An 18420-nucleotide genomic window follows, 5' to 3' on the forward strand; every position below is an offset into this window, starting at 1 on the left:
CGTTATGGAATTCCGAGACGAGATATTAGTCGGGGTCACCCCCAAACTGGCATGTGATATGCTGTTGGGTAGGGATTGGGCCCCTCTTTATGACGTGTTAGAGAGGGTTCGGGACCTAGAGACAGCCCGGCGGGCTCAGTGGGTCCGGGACGAGTGGTTTGGTGAGGCCGAGGGAGAAGAACCCCTCGTGGACTGGCAGGACATCGCGAGTGGACCACAGTTCCGGCAAGGACAAGAGGAGGATCCTGAGCTGCACGAGTTGTGGACGAGGGCCCGAGAGGAGCGACGCCAACCGGAGACGGAGGCGGATGGGGGCAGCGAGTTCCAGGTGAGGCATAATCTCTTGTATCACGTCCCGCGCGGGGAGGTTGGTGCCGAGGCGGGGGGACAGCTGGTGGTGCCCAGCCGTTTTCGGCAGATGGTATGGCAGTTGGCCCATGCGAACCCCATGGGGGAGCACCTGGGCAGGGACCGGACCCTTGGGAAGATATCCCGATGGTTCTTTTGGCCCCGGATGAGGGAAGACGTGGCCCGGCGGTGTGCCGCATGCCCGGTGTGCCAGAAGGCTAGGGAGGACCGACCCCTACGGGCCCCTTTAAGACCCTTGCCCGTCGTGGACATGCCTTTCTCGCGGGTTGCTATGGACGTGGTGGGCCAGTTGCCCCATAGCAGCAGTGGCCACCGGTACATCTTGGTATTCGTGGACTACGCCACTCGATACCCAGATGCAGTCCCGCTGTGGTCGGTAACGGCGCCGCGAATTGCGGAGGAGTTGGTACGCTGGATCTCCCGAGTAGGGGTGCCCCGTGAGATCCTTACGGACCAAGGGCGGAATTTCATGTCGAGCGTCTTACGAGGGGTATGCCAAACCCTGCGAATCAAACAGCTCCGAACTTCGGTGTACCACCCACAGACCAACGGGTTGGTAGAACGGTTCAATGGTACCCTGAAAAGGGTGCTCCGGCGATGCGTTCAGGGCGACCCACAGCGTTGGGACCTGATGCTGCCGCTAGCGTTATTTGTGCTGTGAGATGCCCCATCCGAGTCCCTGGGCTATTCCCCTTTTGAACTAGTGCTGGGCCATCGCCCCCGAGGCCTACTACAGATTCTTAGAGAGGAGTGGGAACAGGGACCCGCAGCTGTCGGCAGCCCATCCAGGTATCAGAGGGAGTTCCAGCAACGGGTCCGAAGGGCTCGCAAGTTGGCGGCGGACAATCTACGGTACGCTCAGCAACGGCAGAAAGAGAGGTATGACTCGCGCTCCAAGGTACGGGAATTCCAGCCAGGGCAAAAGGTGTTAGTGCTACTACCCACTTCAACAAGTAAACTGTTAACCCAGTGGCAGGGACCGTTTGAAATCACGCGACGGGCGGGGCCTGTCGATTATGAGGTATATCGCCTGGGGCATCGGAACACCCGGCAGATCTATCACGTCAACCTCCTGTGAGAATGGCACCAGCCGGAGGGCTGGGCCGCCTTCGGAGAGAGGGAGCAACAAAACGTAAGGAGCCCAGAAGCAGCGGGGGGAGGAAAGGCCCCGACACCCCTGGGGGAGATCAAAATAGGTATTGAGCTATCAGGGCCCCAGGAAGAAGAAGTAAGGAACCTCCTAAGGGAATTCCAAGGGACCTTCTCTGAAGAACCAGGGTGGACCAGAGCAGGGTATCATTCCATCCCAACCCCACCCGGTGTCGTGGTACGGGATTGTTGGCGGCCTATACCACACCACCTGACCAAGGAGGTACGCGAGGAAGTAAAGAAGATGCGGGCACTGGGGGTGATTAGGCCGTCAAGAAGCCTGTGGCGGAGCGCCCTAGTACCTGTACGCAAACCCGACGGGAGTCTGCGGCTATGCAGTTAATACGGGAGTATGAGGTTAAATGAGGTGGCGACCCTCGACGCTTTCCCGATGCCTAGCGTAACAGAACTGATAGAATGCATCGGCGCTGCAAAGTTCATAACCACCCTGGACCTCGCGAAGGGGTATTGGCAAATACCGGTGCAGCCGGAGGACTGCCAAAAGACGGCCTTCGGAACCCCCTGGGGCCTGTACGAGTTCGTCAGAATGCCGTTTGGCCTCCATGGGGCCGCCGCCATGTTCCAACGCCTCATGAATCGGCTGCTGGCGCCGCATGCAAAGTACGCTGCGGCGTACCTTGACGATATCGTCATATTCACGCGCTCCTGGGGCCGACACGTGTGGGCCCTCAGGGAGATACTCCAGGAGCTACGACAAGCCGGCCTGACGGCGAACCCCCGCAAATGCGCGGTGGCACAGAAGTACACGAAATACCTAGGGTTTCAAGTGGGCCAGGGGACTATACGGCCGTTAGAAGACAAGGTGCAGGCCATTCGGGCCTTCCAACCCCCGCAAACGCTTAAACAACTCCGTTCCTTCTTGGGGTTGGTGAATTACTATCGGATATTCGTGCCCCGATTCTCCGAAGTAGCGGTCCCATTGTTCGAAGCTTTGAAAAGCAAACCCGGGAAGGGACTCGAATGGACCGGACCAAGGCTACAGAGTTTTCAGGCCTTGAAGAAGGCCTTATGCGAGGAAGTAGTGATACATACCCCTAACTTTATGAACCCTTTTACTTTGCAGACCGACGCCTCCGAGGTTGCTATAGGAGCCGTCTTAACACAACAGGACGCTGGGGTGGACCGACCGGTGGCCTATGCCAGTCGGAAACTACTCCCAGCCGAGACCAGGTACTCGACAATAGAGCGGGAGTGTCTGGCGATCCGGTGGGCGGTGGAACACTTTAGGTATTATTTATTGGGGAGAAAGTTTACGCTGATCACCGACCACGCTCCCCTTAGATGGCTTAGCTCTACTAAGACCGATAACACGCGGATTATGCGGTGGGCACTAGCCCTCCAACCCTTTAAATTTCAAATTAAGTACCGCCCGGGGAAGGATAATATAACAGCTGACTTCCTCTCCAGATGCCCCAAGCCGACGACCTCCAGTGGGGGACCCGGAACGCGAGGCGAATATCTAAGGAGAATCAAACCTGAAGCGGAGAGACCCCTCAAACCGCCACAAGGCAACTGGCGGGGGGGGTTATGTCCCGGGGAGACGGGGCGGGGCTCGCCCGCGGAGGCGGCGGAGCCCGAGCGGGACATCCGCCGCTTGTTTATGCCGGAAGCCGGCACCCGTGCCGGTAGCCGGGAGCCGGCAATAAAAACAGCGCGGGACAGACGCGGCGGGAGTCTGGAGGGGGGACTCCCTGCCGCGGAGACAGGGGCTCCAGAAGGGGAGACGGCAAGGGGACCCGCACCAGGCGGGAGCGCGGACCCCGACGGGGAGGGGCTACTTACCCCATTGGGGGGAAGGACAGCGGTGGCAACTGGACCCTGAACCCGGAGCGGGGAGTGGCGGGTTGGCCCGGACGACGAGGGTTCCAGCGACGGGGAGTACTGGGACTGCGTCCCGCCTGCGCCCGGAGTTTACAGATCGGGAGCCGGTGCAGGGGCCTGGGAGGGCACCGACGAGGCACCGTAAGCGCCTGGACCGACGCCGGACACCAGCGGACCAGAATCCGGAAGGGAGGACCCCCAGGAGGACCCAGGTCGAAAGCGGGGATGCCAGCCGGCTAGGTTTCTACCCCGGGCAAGGGACCCGGTGAGAAGCATCATCGGGAAACCCCGGGCGAGGGCCGGGGTCTCGCCCACAGGAAATCCAAGGGGGCGTAAGGCCGGGGTGTTAAGGGGTGGCGGAGCCCTGCAACGTGACCGTCGGGGATCCCGGGCTACGGAGAATCAGGAGCCGTCCCACTGAACCTTACAACAAGTCGTGGCGGGCGAGAACCAGGGCGGGGACCTGATTACCTTACATCTGCTCCGGACCTAGGGGGATAGCACCACTCTTCCACCGTGACGCTGTTCCGAAGAGGGTGCTCCCTCCACCTCCTCTAGCCCGACGGTCACAGTATGCATCAAGCAATGTAAGTAAGCACATGTCCTTCTTGCAGAAAATCTTAACAGCATACTTCAAATCTATTCTGTACTTATGCAGGTCACAGGAAGTAATTCTTCCACCCTGTTCAGAGCTATTGAGGCCTCACTTGAGTACCCTGTCCAGTTTCGTCACAAAACTTCAAGGAAAACATGACAAATTGAAATCGTGACAACCTCTTGGCAGTGCTTATTTGCATCCCAGTGCTGGCATGCAAGGTCAGATAAGGGGACTGTTTTTCTTATTAGCATATACCCCCCTGTATGCATGGGAATGGGAGTGAAAAACTCCTGCATTTCTTTTGACTGTAATAAGGTGCTTTCACTGCTTTTATTTTGAATACAAGAGGCCAGGGAAGTCAGGTTTGTGCACACTGGCCCTACCTTCTTAAATTATGCAGTACATGAGGGGACTGGTATATAAATAGAACTCTGAATTGATATAAATAAACAGTTTGGGTAAGTTTAAAACTTCAGTCTATTTGTTTCGGTCTATTTGTTCCTGTAGAACACTATGTACAAACTTCCATATGTGATGGTAAAAAACATTTTTCCTTGCCCACATTCTGCTCTCATGAACCTAACAGTTTTGTGAAATTTGGAGAAAGAGGTAATAAAGAAAAGCAAAAAAGATGGAAAGAAGTTGAATAACAGTGGCCTGGCTAAGATAGTGGACTTGGAAAGAAGTTATTTAACACAGTGACCATTAGTAACATATAGCTGAAATCCCTTGTAAATATTTAAAGGAGGGGGTTGCACTCAGTGATCTGTCTAGGTCCCTGCCGACTCATGATTCTATGATTCTATGTTAAAAATGCTTGTCTGAGTACTATTAAGCCTTTTTCTGGGACATTTACAATCCTGCTATATGACTGTTATGATGGTAATGGGACCCAAAATGCAAAATGTAACTTGTGCGTTAGCTCCAAATGCCATAAACCATTTTTCACCTTTTGTTCATTGATTGAGGCATCTAGACAAAATCGTAGTTCAGACACTGTAATACAAATAATATAGAAATCATCATAAGATCCTTTTATTTTTCCATCTGCTGGACATACACATTTGTCAAAATGGTCAACAATCACAGAATAAATTTATTTGTTGGGATCCTTATACATGGACTATTATGTGCATTTTCTTTCCTTCTTTTGATCTAATAAAGATCAATCCCAGGGTGGATTTTGTCCATGTGAGTTATTCAGAGACAGCACTATTAATACTAATGTATCCATGATATTTAACAGTTGTCTAGTCATATGTTAATTGAAGGCATATTCCGTTATCTAAAGAAAGGGATTTTCTTTATTGCAAAAGTATAATAAATTCACGTCAGATAAAATTAATGACACATTTACCACCTGGGCAAAGCAACCAAAAGCCAAAACCCAATCCACAGTCCATTGCTAAAAAGACACAGCAACTAATTTTGACACTAGACAAACCGGGCCTGATTCTCCATTCCATTCCTCCAGTTTTAAACGGAGTATGATTTGCATAAAGGTGGCATAATAAAAAGGAACTGCAGCATGGCCTCACAAAAATAGTTAGACTTTCTTAAAGTCAATGACTGTACCAAATATGCAATTTCAAGCTCACCCAAAGAAGAACTCAAATCCCAACAACTGGGATGGAATAAAAGGCTGAACTGACACTTGAGGTGTATGTATATGGCATGTCATATTTGTGCTAAGTAGGCTCAATTGTTTCCTTGATTGCAAATACAAAATGTGAAGACTAGGATTCAGCCTGTTGAAGGTTAGAGCAAAAGGCAAGGAGGAGAAGCAGTGAGTATGACCCTGAGAAGAAACAAAGCTACAGGGTCTTTGGGGTCCATGGTTCAATGGAGTTGTAAATATATGGATTTTGGTGTAAGGTAACTGTCTTTGTTGTTTGTTTTCCTTCTGGGAAACAGGACTTCATGTCTAAATAAGAACATACTTCACTCCAGTCATTCATTTCTGTTGCTGAACAAATCTACCCTGAAAAAAACAATTTTCAGCTGATCGGGCCAATGGTCAATAATATTTTTCACAATTTCGGTACTGTTAGCTGTTATCATTTGATTATGAACAATGTGATTTTGCTCTGTAGCTGTTGGAGCTGGTAGTGAGGCTCTATCCCTCATACAAATTTCTTAGATTGTAAAACCATAGGAACCATTGTGATTGATTAGCCTGATCTTCTGCATTACACAAATAACAGCCCATAGTTCACATTCTTGTCTCCATTTGTTTTTCTGCCGCTGTCTCATAACAAGGCTCTTAGAATAGCCAGCCAATCTAGCTACATTCTTTCCTGATTATATTGCTTGAAGGAGCAGGTGAGGTTTTAAGTTGCTCCTAAGCACAATCCTCATGACATATTTTTGAACAAATGTTGTACTAGGATTTTAAAATTCTCTACAAATTCCGTAAAATTTCTTTCTTCGTACTGTTCACATTGTTTGCAGTTTGCCTTCATTACATGGCTTGCATTCTGAAAAAGAGGAAGCTGTAAAAGTTAGAATTATTTGGATAAAGAATGACTTGGTATTAATAGTACAGATCTGGTTCTTCTGATAGAGAATCCAATCTTACTCACTTTGCTCTCCTTATTCTCATGAATTCTCTCTATATAGACCGCCCTTGGCATCAAAATATTGTACTGTGTAAATGCCCTGTTTTGTAAATGTGGTGAGCACTCAAAGTCACCAGGTACTTTAGGGGTAGTTTACCCGTTGAATATTAGGTCACATTTGCTTAGGTGTCTAAGTATGGCCCACTTTAGGTACTGAGATTTGAAAATACTCTCCCAGGGGTGCCATTTTACACACATGCACGCACCCATACACAAAACTCCAGCTAGTTTAGTATTTGTTTTGGTGACAGTCTTCAAAATATTATTTGTAGACAGGCTAAACTGGGGGTGCTCAATCTCTGGCCCGTGCACCAGATCCGGCCCATTGCACCATGTCATCTGGCCTGCAGGATTCTCCATGGGTCTAGAAATTTGGTGGCAGGGGAATAGGGGAGTGGTGGATCTGGTGCTCAATCCCAGTGTGTAGGGCCAGGCGGGAGCACTGCCAGCCCTGCAGGGCCCAATTCTGGATTGGGGCCGAAGAGGGGGCAGCACTGGGACCCTAGAAGCCAATTATGGTGTGTAAGAAGGAGGAGGGGTATTGCAGGGCCCCTGGGATCAATATAGCCAGAAGATAGTCCCCGCATCATTAATCTGGTCCATGGAGCTAAAAGGTTGAGCACCAATAAACTAAACAATGTCCTAATAAATACGTGCATGTGTGTCTGAGGCTTCCAGTCTGTTTGTACCATACTACACTCTGCATGCAAAGGGGGTACTGTTTATTCCTGTTATGATAGTAACAGTTTTTGATCATGATTTTTTTTTTTACTGTACCTAACACTTACTTACCTTGTATGGCTTTGCATTGCGCAGCAGAGTATTCACACTCTCATTGTTTGTACATTGCTTGATTTTACTTTCATGCCTAACCACCTCCATCTCTGAAAAAAAGCAGTTCATCACTGATTCTTCACATCCACCCTAAAAATGAAAAAATGTCAATTGTAAAATGACTTTACCTCAAAATATTAAAGAAATAAATGAATAATTTTACCTATAAGTGTCCTGTTTTGATCTATGTGTATCTATATTTTCATTTAAATATTGAGAAGTATTTATACAGATATATCGGTCATAAAATGTAAACATATATATGCTAAATGACATCTAAAGCTAGGGTAGGATAAAAGAGTCTCAAAGAAGAACAAGTAATGGAAGAAGTGATGAGGATAGGGATTTAAAATATAACTAAGAGAAAATGGACACTACTATTAGTAGTAGTTCTTAGCCTCTATATCTCAAATCATTAAAAAAAAGAAAAACAGTGGGCATCATCATCACTATTTTATAGATAGATAAAAAAATATGAACTGATTTTCTCAGCACATTGAGCCTGTGTGTTCAGACTCTTGAAGTCTTGTATTACCCTCTTCTTTCACAAATGGATCCAGGATTTTATAAAGGGGGGTGGCAGCAGGGAACAGCGCTGTAGGGGTGGCTGTACTCCCTGCTTCCATCTCCCCTCCCCCACCAAAGCGGGGCAGAACATGCAATAGGAGCAACAGTTGAGGACTTTTCTTAAAGCCTCGTCCTCTCCCCTTCCTCCACCTGCTGCTGCCACCGTGTCCCGCTGTCCTGAGGGCAAGGGAAGCTCCAGGCCTACCCCAGTGGGGATGTGGAGGGGGGCTCAGCCTGAAACTGTGGCAGCAGTAGCAGTATTAGAGGTAAGACACAGGAGGCAATAATGCCAATCTACTTAACACTAGTTCAGCTTCATCTAGAGTATTGTGCACTGCATTTTAAATAGGATGTTATTGAGAACTTAGAGAAGGTCCATCCAAACGTGGGTGACAGAAATGATAAAAGGGCTGGAAGACAAGTCATACAAGGAGAAGTGGAGAGAATTAAGCATGTTTATTTAGCTTGTAGAAAAGTCGGTTAGGGCAGGGGGACATGATAACAGTTTTCAAATATTTGAAAGGCTGCCATAAAGAGGGTAAACAGCTTTCTCCCTTGCTATAGAGGGCAGAATGCATAATGGATGCATAATGGATCCATAAATAATGGATTTAAACTGCAGCAAAAATGGGGTAAGTTGGATATCAGGAAAAACTTTTACTGTTAGAGCAACGAGAAAAAGGAACAGACTACCTAGGGAAGTTGTGGAAGCTCCTTCACTGGAGGCTTTCAAGAAGAGGTTGGATGAGTATTGGTCAAGGATGATTTAGGAGTAGCCATGCCCGATGCATGTTGCACAGAGCAACAGTTGGAATGCCCAAGTGCTTTTCCCCCCCACCCCCAGACGTCCCAGAGCATTGTTCAAAGACCATGAGAAGAGCTTTGCAGCCCAAACCAAGTGAAAAGTAGAGAGGACCAAATTTATGGAAGAATTGTAGACAGTGCTCTAAAAACATCAGTGCAATGTGCAGTGGCAACTAAAAAAATTCATTAAAATGATGGGCACTGTTAAGAAGAGAACTGAAAACAAAACGGAGAACATCATCATACCATTATACAGATTCATAGTATGTAGTTCTAGTTTCTATCTCCAAAAGGTTGTAGTAGAATTAGCAAAGGTACAGAGAAAAGCTACCAAAATAATTAGAGGTATGAAGCAGTTGTCATATGAGGAGAGGATAAAAAGGCTGGGACTCTTCATTTTGGAAAGGAGAAGGCTGAGGAGGAATATGACAGAGGTCTATAAAATCATGAAGGGTATGGACAAAGTGAAAAAGAACCTGTCGCTCATCAAGTCCCAAAACACCAGAACTAGGGAAACCTACTGAAAAGAATAGTAGATATGTTAAAACTACCAAGAGAAAGTACGTTTTTATGTAATGCAGTGCATGAGATTCATTGCCATGGGAGATGATAGGCGCAGATAGCATAGCCAGGTTCAAAGAAGTGCTAAATAAATTCATGGATGTTTGATCTATGAATAGCTATTGAACAGAACAGCTGAAGCTTCCTCTGGCATCTCTAAACCAGTAATTGTGGATGTCAGGAAGGGTAATGAGTAGAGGTGCACCGATACATCAGTCCCATATTAGATTGGTACCAATATAAGGGAAGTTGACTGTGTCGGCAATTGGCTTTTTTGGCTGATGTGGCTGATAATGTGCATGCAGCATTCAGATATCCAAGAACATAACCCCACAGTGTGGAGAGCAGCCGGGTCTGGCTGGTAAGTCTGTTGTGAGGGAAAGGGCATGGGAGGAGGGAAGAGATGTCTGCAAGGGTGATAGAGGCTCTTGCAGTGATGGAGGGAGTGAGGCTGGGGCTGGGGCAGGGGCAGGCATTGCCCAGCTGGGGTGAGGCATGGGACAGAGCCACAGCTTGTCCGGGGGGCACGGGAAGAAGGGGGTGGCTCCTGCTGCTGCACACATCCCAGGAGGGCATGGGGGGCATGTGACCCCAGATATCTGCTTAGGGCAAGGGTGGGCTGCCACTGCAGGCTGGAGCTGTGCCAGGCTCTTCCCAGTAGGGGGCTGGTTTGGCCTATGCTTGCGGCAGGTGGCAGTGGCACTGGGAGTGGGGGTTGGGGAGGCTACAGTGAATTTTGAGTTGGCTGCAGCCCCCCCGTAGGCCCCTCCCAGTGCCACTGCCACCCACCCTGAGCGAAGGCCAACCCAGCCCACTGCTGGGAAGAGCTGCGTGCTGCCCCTGGCCCCAGCCTTCAGTGGCAGCCTGTTCTCACCCCGCATGCAGATCCAGGGGAACACCCACCCATGCCCTCCTGGGATGCATGCAGCAGCGGGAGCTGCCATCCCTTCCCTGCACCACCCAGATGAGCTGCAGCTCTGTCCTGTGCCCTGCCACAGCTGGGCAGCATTTTCCCCTGCCACAGGCCCAGCCCCACTCCCTCCATCACTGAAGGGGCCTCGATCTGCCCTCCCCCACCCCTTCCTTCCCCCCACCCCCTCCACCACAACAGACTTACCAGCCAGTCATCATGCTGTTGTGTTGCATATCGGTGATTGGATCGGTATTGACCAACATGGCTCATTAAAAATCAGCTATCGGTATTGTCCCAAAAAATCTCTATCAGTACATCCCTAGCAATGAATAGGAGATAGATCACTCTAGAAATATTGGGCACTTTTACACATACTCTAGGGGTGGGAGGGGGTCCACGCTTTAATTAGAGAGGCTCCAAGAGCTGCTCTAATTAAAGCACTGCCGTGTCTCCTGTATCAGCATCCCCATGCCTCAAAATTGCAGTGGGGGTATTCAATAAGCTTTAGTCCAAGCACCCCTGCCACCATTTTTAAGTGCAGGGAGGCTGATGCATGAGATGCAGGAGGCTGCTGGAGCATGACATGGCAATTGCCACACTCTAGGAAACTTGACCAATCCAATTTCCAATGCTCTGGAATTCCAGTGTGTTGGAGCAGGCTCCACACTTGTGTATAGGTGCCCATTCAGTTCAATGCTCTCCTTCTAAAGCTTCCACCCCGCCACTGCTGGAGACAGGATACTAGGCTAGATGGACCATTGGTTTTATGAATATTAAAGAATCTGGGATAAGTTATTGAAGGGATAGGATAATAGGATAATCACTGATGCCAAGATGAACATGGGCCGGCAGTGTGGGGATGCAGTCAGGAAGGCCAACTGCAGCTTGTCATGCACTGTCAACTGCACCTTGTCATGCCCTCTATGCGGCACTGGTCAGGCTGCAGCTGGAGTACTGCATCCAGTTCTGGGCACCGCACTTCAAGAGGGATGTGGACAGTATGGAGAGGGTCCAGAGGAGGGCCACTCTCATGATCAGGGGGCAGCAGGGCAGACCCTACAAAGAGAGGCTATGGGACCTGAACCTGTTCAGCCTCCACAAGAGAAGGCTGAGAGGAGATCTAGTGGCCTGTTACAAACTAGTCAGAGGGGGCCAGCAGGCACTGGGGAAGTCCCTGTTCTCCCGTGCACTACCAGGAGTGACCAGGAATAATGGTCACAAGCTGGCAGAGGGTAGATTTAGGTTAGATATCAGGAGGCGCTACTTCATGGTCAGGGCAGCTAGGATCTGGAACCAACTTCCAAGAGAAGTGGTGTTGGCTCCTACCCTGGGGGACTTTAAAAGGAGGCTAGATGTACACCTTGCCGGTGTCATTTGACCCCAGTACTCTTTCCTGCCATGGCAGGGGGTCGGACTTGATGATCTGCCCAGGTCCCTTCCAACCCTAGAAACTATGAAACTAAACTATGAAACTACAGAAAAGGGAGTTCTGGCTTTCCAATCAATTTGTGTGATTCATGGAGATGTTTACCAGAGCACCCCTTGGAATAACCAGGAACAACAGCCATAAGCTGATAGAGGGTAGGTTTAGGTTTGACATCAGAAAGAACTTCACAGTTAGGGTTGCCAGAATCAGGAATGAACTTCCAAGGGAGGTGGTGCTCTCCTCTACCTTGGGAGTCTTCAAGAGGAGACTGGACAAGCATCTGGCTGTGGGTCACATGACACCAGCACTTTTTCCTGCCATGGACAGGGGGTCAGACTTGATGATCCATTGAGGTCCCTTCTGACCTTAGCATCTATGAACCTATGTGTTCCTTGCAGTTGCCAGATTGTAGTACCAATTGGTGTCTAGTTATCTATGCTTCCAGGCTTTTCTCATTGTCACATAGGGCCAGGAAGGCCCCTCCTGTTGCTACTGGTGTTTTGAGGTGGTAAGGGGGGTTCACTTTCCTCAGAAGCTTTGGCTGTTGGCCACAGCCAGTGCTAGGGCTTTTGAGTGTATTATGTTGATAATCCTTCTGGAACCTACAAAAGCCAGAGGCTTCTGTCTAACGGCTCTTTTTTTCTCTGCTCAGGGTCACACTGAGCATGTTTACACATGCAATCAATTTGATGTAGGCTGACTGCACACTAAAAATACTATGCAGTAAGCCTACTGGGGTGCACATCTACATGTGCTCCCTTTTAAAAGCAGATTTGCTCCCAATGGGAGTAGCCTAGAGGGCTCCCAGAAGGTGCATTGAGACTCCCCACCCACTGATACCATATTCCACCCACTGGGCCCCAGAGGCCGTGGGTGGGAGGGCAACAGGGTGGGGTCCCTGAGCCTGCAGTGGGCAGCCCACATCCACCCTCCCCCATGGGCTCTACTCATGCCATGTCACCTGCAGGGGGGAGGGGACCAGAGCTCTGTACACTGCTCTGGCCACAGCAACTGCTTCCTCCCATGGGTGGCATCGGGGTCTTGTGCCTTGGCCCTGTACCCACAGCCCTGGCAGCTGGGGACCCCCTTAGCTGTGTAGCATGGCCCACATAACATATTAAGAGTTGTAAGTGTGGCCCACTATGGAAAACAGCTTGAGAACCACTACTCTAGGGATTTTTGTCTTCCCCTGTAGTGCCAGGGAGGAGTGGCAAGGGGGAAGAGGGAGGCATAGTATTTTTCCTTGAACCTCTTGAGCACATTTAACAAACTACTTCCTGTCTGTGCAGTGGCAAGACACTGACAGTGCCCTTCTCTCCCTGCTTTACCTGTGACAAGTTAAAAGGTGTTTTTGTCTAGTTGAATTATTCAGAGACAGGACACATAGGACATTATGCTTGAGAGCTCTGCATGAGGGTTGTACCTAAATCTTTAAAGAAGACATTAGACAAGTATTTTTCTAGGATGGTTTAGAGAGGGATGATCCTGCCTTGAGCAGGAGGTTGGACTAGATGACCTCCTGGGGTCCTTTCTAGCCCTACTTTCCTGTGAATCTATGACATCGACATCTCATACACTATGTACAAGTCTTTCCAGGAAGGTGAAAAAATTGCCTTGAAGAGACTATGGATGTTGTTACAGGTTACCCTTAGTCCATACTAAAGACACTTAAGGCATAAGTGTCAACACATTAAAAGTGGGAAAACTTATGCTAAGTGCCCTCTGAGTGTCTCAGAAATACTCCCCTTTGGGCAAAGAGCATATCCAGCTGGAGTTACACAGCCCTAAGGGGCCAGCCCCAGCAATTGGCAGTTCTTCCAATATCTCAGGATGCACCCCTCCCAGCACCCCCATGCCTACATATGCAGAGGGAGAAATGGAGAGCTCTCAGGAGAGTCATGGAAGAAGGGGGCAAGGGAGCAGGGAGCGGTGGGGGGGGGGAGAGCTGCAGGGGGTAGGAGAAGCAGGAAGTCACAGGAAGGCCACAGGGAGAGGGCGGGGGAGAAGGGAGCTGCAGTGAATAAGGGTGGTCTGGGCCTAATCCAGGCAGGCAGGTTGGGGGTAGCACCCACCAATCTGGGCAGCTGGAGTGGAGGGGCCTGATCCAGGAGCAGAAGAGCCTATGCTGCCACAAGCGAGCTAGACAGCTAGACAGGCACTGAGCTGGTTTGGTAGTTTCTACCCAGACCCCTGCTTCCTGGTCCTCTAGTGGCAGGTCAGAGCTGTGCACATTAGAGAAGGTATTAACCCAGAAGCGTGCAATAATTTGGGCTAGAGGGCCACTTAGAGTTTTGGTGAGCTGTTGCAGGCCAGGTCAGCACTCCCCATCCCCGGCCACAACAGCTCACCAAAACTCCCTAAGTAAGTGGTAAATTACTAGACTGATCCAGAGGTACCAAATGGAGCAGGTGGGGTTGGGGGGGTCTCCATGGAGACAGGCTCAGGACCCTGGTAGGCAAGGCACGCTTGGCCAAGAAGATTCAAAGAGGCCATCGGCAGGCAGGTGGGCAGCTTCTAGGAGTAGGATGGTGGGTAGGGCTAGGGCCGGTGCCAGGATCATGAGGCAGTGACCACACCAAGCCAGGGCCTGGGGTACAGCCATGTTCCATTCCCCACATAGGCAAGCTTTTTGATGCAACTTCTAAAATATGAACTGTATTCCAAACGAATATAATTTATTTTGCAAAGTACTTAGGCCCAAATTCTCCAAGTATCAGGAGTTTAGATGCTTCAAAAGTTCTAGGCCTTAGCTTCTACGAGGAAGAATAAAGCTAAGAATATCTGAAGATAGATGTCTCTATAATATACAGTTATTTCAATATGTTGTATAAGAGAGTTCTCAATGCTAGAGAATCATATGTGCTCTGGGACACGGTGCCAGGCACTTTAATTAGTGAACTGCCCACATCCCCACAATGAAAAAATGGCAGCAAGGTGTCTGGAGCTAAAGCTCATCAAACATGTTTTATTTCAAAGCACCCTGCCACCATTTTTCATCATAGGGATACTGATACACATGACATGGAAAGTAGTCCTAGCCCCAACCAACCATCTTGCTCCCAGAAACCGTTCCCTGCCCACCTGCCTGCCAATGGCCTCTTTCCATCCTCTTCACCAAACAAACCTTGTCTACCAGGGTCCTGAGCAGGTACAAACCCACATCAATTTCCATGCTCAAGCAGACTCAATTAATTGAGTGTGCTCTGAAATGGTGGATGTCCAGCTTGTTGGAGCAGGCTCCCTGTACATCTATAGGAACCCGATGTTTGTAGGTGTTTTCCATTCTTTGAGGATAAAGTGAAGTTCTTTCCTTTGATAAAATAATTTTGGCCTCTCTTGTTAAATTACTAATATCTATAACAAGCAATTCAATAACAATACAATAACAATAATAATCAATACAGATAAACACTGGAAACTGTTATTTTTAATGCAAATGATAGTTTCAGGCACTTGGATCAAATTAGACAGTAATCGCCTTACATAGAAGTTACTGTAGAAGTCCTAGCAATGTTAGATTTTAAAGTAGTCAAAGCCAAACTTAGAAAACCTACTTACATATTCACTTGTGCTTGCAGTATATAAACTGGTATCAATGCACTAAAAGAAAACAAAATTAATTATTTAAATGGCATTTCCTGAAGTTAAGGATAATAAAGTTAATGCTATTGTACTGCAATGGGTAGAGTAGCTCTGTGATCAAAGAAACAATCCAGCAAAGTGCTGGAAATCATTGAAATTAATTGAAATTTAGGTTGCTCAGCACTTTGCAAGATGAACATCCCAGAGAGAACTTCACTAGAGTTGAATTCCAGCGTTTGTTTCTCAGCAGAAGCTAACTCCAAAATCATAAGCTTTTCAGCAAAAAGCTTCTTCCTGTTTTATCTGAATAAAAAGCAGTACTGGAAGAATTAAAATAGAACGTTAACAGGACTACCCTTTGAAAAAGAGAAAACACTTAATTTGAAGATGTGTAATACAGGGTACTTTTTTTTCCCTATTCCGTTTACTTGTCTACTCAGCACAGTCATTCCCCAATTTAGCACTTTACTAGATGACCCACTACATGCATCTTCCTACTCAAATAAGTCTCTGACATTGATATTTTGTGAACTTACATCAAGTCGTTTAATCTCATTTAAATCATCTATAAAATATCTCAGCAGATCTGGAGTAATACTTTGGGCTTCTGTTTTTGGAAGATATGCATTGATGCAGCTGAAATAAAGACAACAATTGGGATATTTTTACATGTGCATTGGGCATGCATTTTCTGTTCAAAATAAGACCACTTACCACTAGAGTATTCACAAATTATATGTGCTACAGAAGGGTCCTTGAAATACATCTGACAGATTGTGAAGTTATGACAATCACATATTATAATACACAGATGATAAACTGTAAAATCGTATGATAAAGAATGAAACTATGAACTGGACAGGGAATACCATTGGTGTTTAATGGCATAAAGGTTTTAATCAGCAAGAGTTGGGGTAATCCTTTTATTTACAACAGCATGAGTCTGACAAAAATAAATTAATGAAAAATTTCACAAAGTCAAGTCTGGTGGTTAACATTTCATGCCTATAGATGCAAATTCTATTCTACTGGAAATTTCTTCTTCCCAGAAGTACATTTCTAGTTCGCTTTGGTTTGTTTTGGGTTTACTTCTAGCTGAAGAGATTTGTTATAGGTGTTTTAAATTGTAAAGTCTCATTAATAAAAAGTTTTCACTGGGTGAGCACTTGAATCTTGCCCATTTTGAGTATGGGAAACAGTTCCTTCCCAATCATAAGGACTTTATAATAGGAATTGTGTTTTTCTTGTATGTGTGTACAGTGTCTAACCCTAAACTTTATCAGAAGGCCTTCAGTTGCTACAGTAATGCAAGTGAGCAAGACAAATAATCTGGGAGATAAGGAAGAAACATTGTTGGCAGGCCTGCTTACAAGAAGTGATAGTTTTAAACTGGTCAGTAGTCTGGAATTTTAGAATAAATCACAGATGAGTTTGAGTATGTGGGCAACTAATTTAGTCATAAGCATTTAATAAGGACCTACATAAATTACTTGTACAGTTAATTACATTCCTGGAAAATTATCATCTGCCTCGCCCACTTATCACATGGTTCCCCCTCCTGCCCATAAACATTTTGTTGCTGTAGTAGGAAGTAACAGCAGAACAATGTGATATGCTGCTTTATTGTTCAATTCTGATTGCCTTACCTGTATGCCATCAGAACTGAGCTATCATTCTAAATGTTCATTTATTCTCAAATAGCTGTCATAAAAATGGCAATAAAAAGTTTCCTGTGATGGATGAATGCCTTTGAAAATGCCAACAGCTTCAAGGGGAAGATGTTTGTGGAAGGGTGGTTGGGTTACAATGTCACAGGCACTTCTAGTATCAGGTCTGAAACTTTGCCCATCTCAAAACACCCAAGACTTGATTTTTAACTGGAGTTGCATGTTCCCATTGTCAAGTTGAACACCCAAAAATTTGTGCATATTTTTTAAAATATAGGCCTTTGTCACAGGCACATTTGCTAAGTATCTATAGAGGGAGACATTTTCCTCAAACTCTCAAGCAGAATGGATCAGAAATGTCTCCAGGCCTTAGGTGGAAGAGAAGAGAAGCAAAGGGAGGGGACTTATGCTGATGCTGAACACAGTGACACCAAGTTTATCATTCCCCCTCATTCTCCTTTGGTATTCCTTTACAGATAGCTAAAGGAAAGGCAGAGGAAGCAACTGATTCAGGCAGCTAGCAGAACCAAAGGAAAAATCCAAATTATTTCTTCTTCCCACCACGCACAAGAAATGGTTCCTTCCCAGACCTGAGGCATTTAACAATTATTTCCCAGTGCAAAGGAGCAGATGTTGGGAGGGGGCATAACAGTCCTAAATAGGGATATTTGACTGAAAGGGAAAGTAGGACCAAGCAAACAGAGCAAAAAGGAGTAGATGACACTAGGGGTGTGCGAAGAGGGTCCTATTCAATTCGGATTTGGATTCAGCCTGTATCAGGGACAGTGATTCAATTAATTGATTCAGATCACTGTCCCTGATTCGATTCAGCTGAATCCAAATCTGAGGATTTGATGCTGATTTGGAGAATCAGTGATTCGGACACAGACACAGCTTTAAAAGTTTTTTCTATATACCTTGAGGTAGCAAGCATGGCTTGTAATCTCTGCGATGTTGGGACACATGGAGCATCCCACAAGAGTGTGGGGGGCCCTCCATGTGCTCAGTTGCGAACCCAGAAGTGGACCAGAAATACTTCCGGTCCACTTCCGGGTCTGTCAGGGAGTGCTCTGCCCACCCCCCACCGCACCTGGTTCAGCAATCGACTGCGGGGGACCCTGGGTGCCCCTAACCAGATCCAGGAGGCACCAGTTGCTGAGCCGCGGGGGGTGGGGTGCGCCCTGTGTGCTCCCTGGCAGACCGGAAATGCTTCTGGTCCACTTCTGGGTCTGCTGCCGAGCATGCTGGGGATCCCCCCCCACTTCTGTGGGACACTGCATCCATGCAGCATTCACAAGCCCCTGCTACCTAAAGGTATGTAGAAAAAACATTGAAAGCTGTGTCTATGTCTGAATCGCCGAATCTGTTCAGATCTCTCTGCATCGATTTGAAGGGTTCCAATTTGATCTGGAGAGATTAAAGGATTCTCTGATTCAATTCATATTCAGAGATTCAGCCACCAAATTGGGCCAATTCTCCCTCAGATCAAA

General features: G+C 47.5%; 1 protein-coding gene across 12 annotated transcripts in view; it reads right to left on the reverse strand.

The window, feature by feature from the left end:
• Positions 1-4971: 4971 nt before the first annotated feature.
• Positions 4972-18420, reverse strand: part of IL15 (interleukin 15) — a 125855-nt gene continuing 112406 nt past the window's right edge. For 11 of the 12 annotated variants that reach the window (XM_090036483.1, XM_090036475.1, XM_090036476.1 and 8 more), the window contains 4 exons: positions 15800-15899; positions 15240-15281; positions 7369-7500; positions 4972-6450 (listed from right to left, as the gene is read on the reverse strand). In XM_090036483.1, coding sequence (XP_089892609.1) covers positions 6313-6450; positions 7369-7500; positions 15240-15281; positions 15800-15899 — 412 coding nt within the window. In that variant the 3' untranslated portion in view covers positions 4972-6312. The remainder of the gene's footprint in view (positions 6451-7368; positions 7501-15239; positions 15282-15799; positions 15900-18420) is intronic. The other variant, XM_090036486.1, reaches the window with a different exon arrangement.

The sequence above is a fragment of the Crocodylus siamensis genome, chromosome 2, assembly GCF_052110815.1.
Source record: "Crocodylus siamensis isolate JL-2025a chromosome 2, ASM5211081v1, whole genome shotgun sequence".
NCBI classification, from domain to species: Eukaryota; Metazoa; Chordata; order Crocodylia; family Crocodylidae; genus Crocodylus; species Crocodylus siamensis.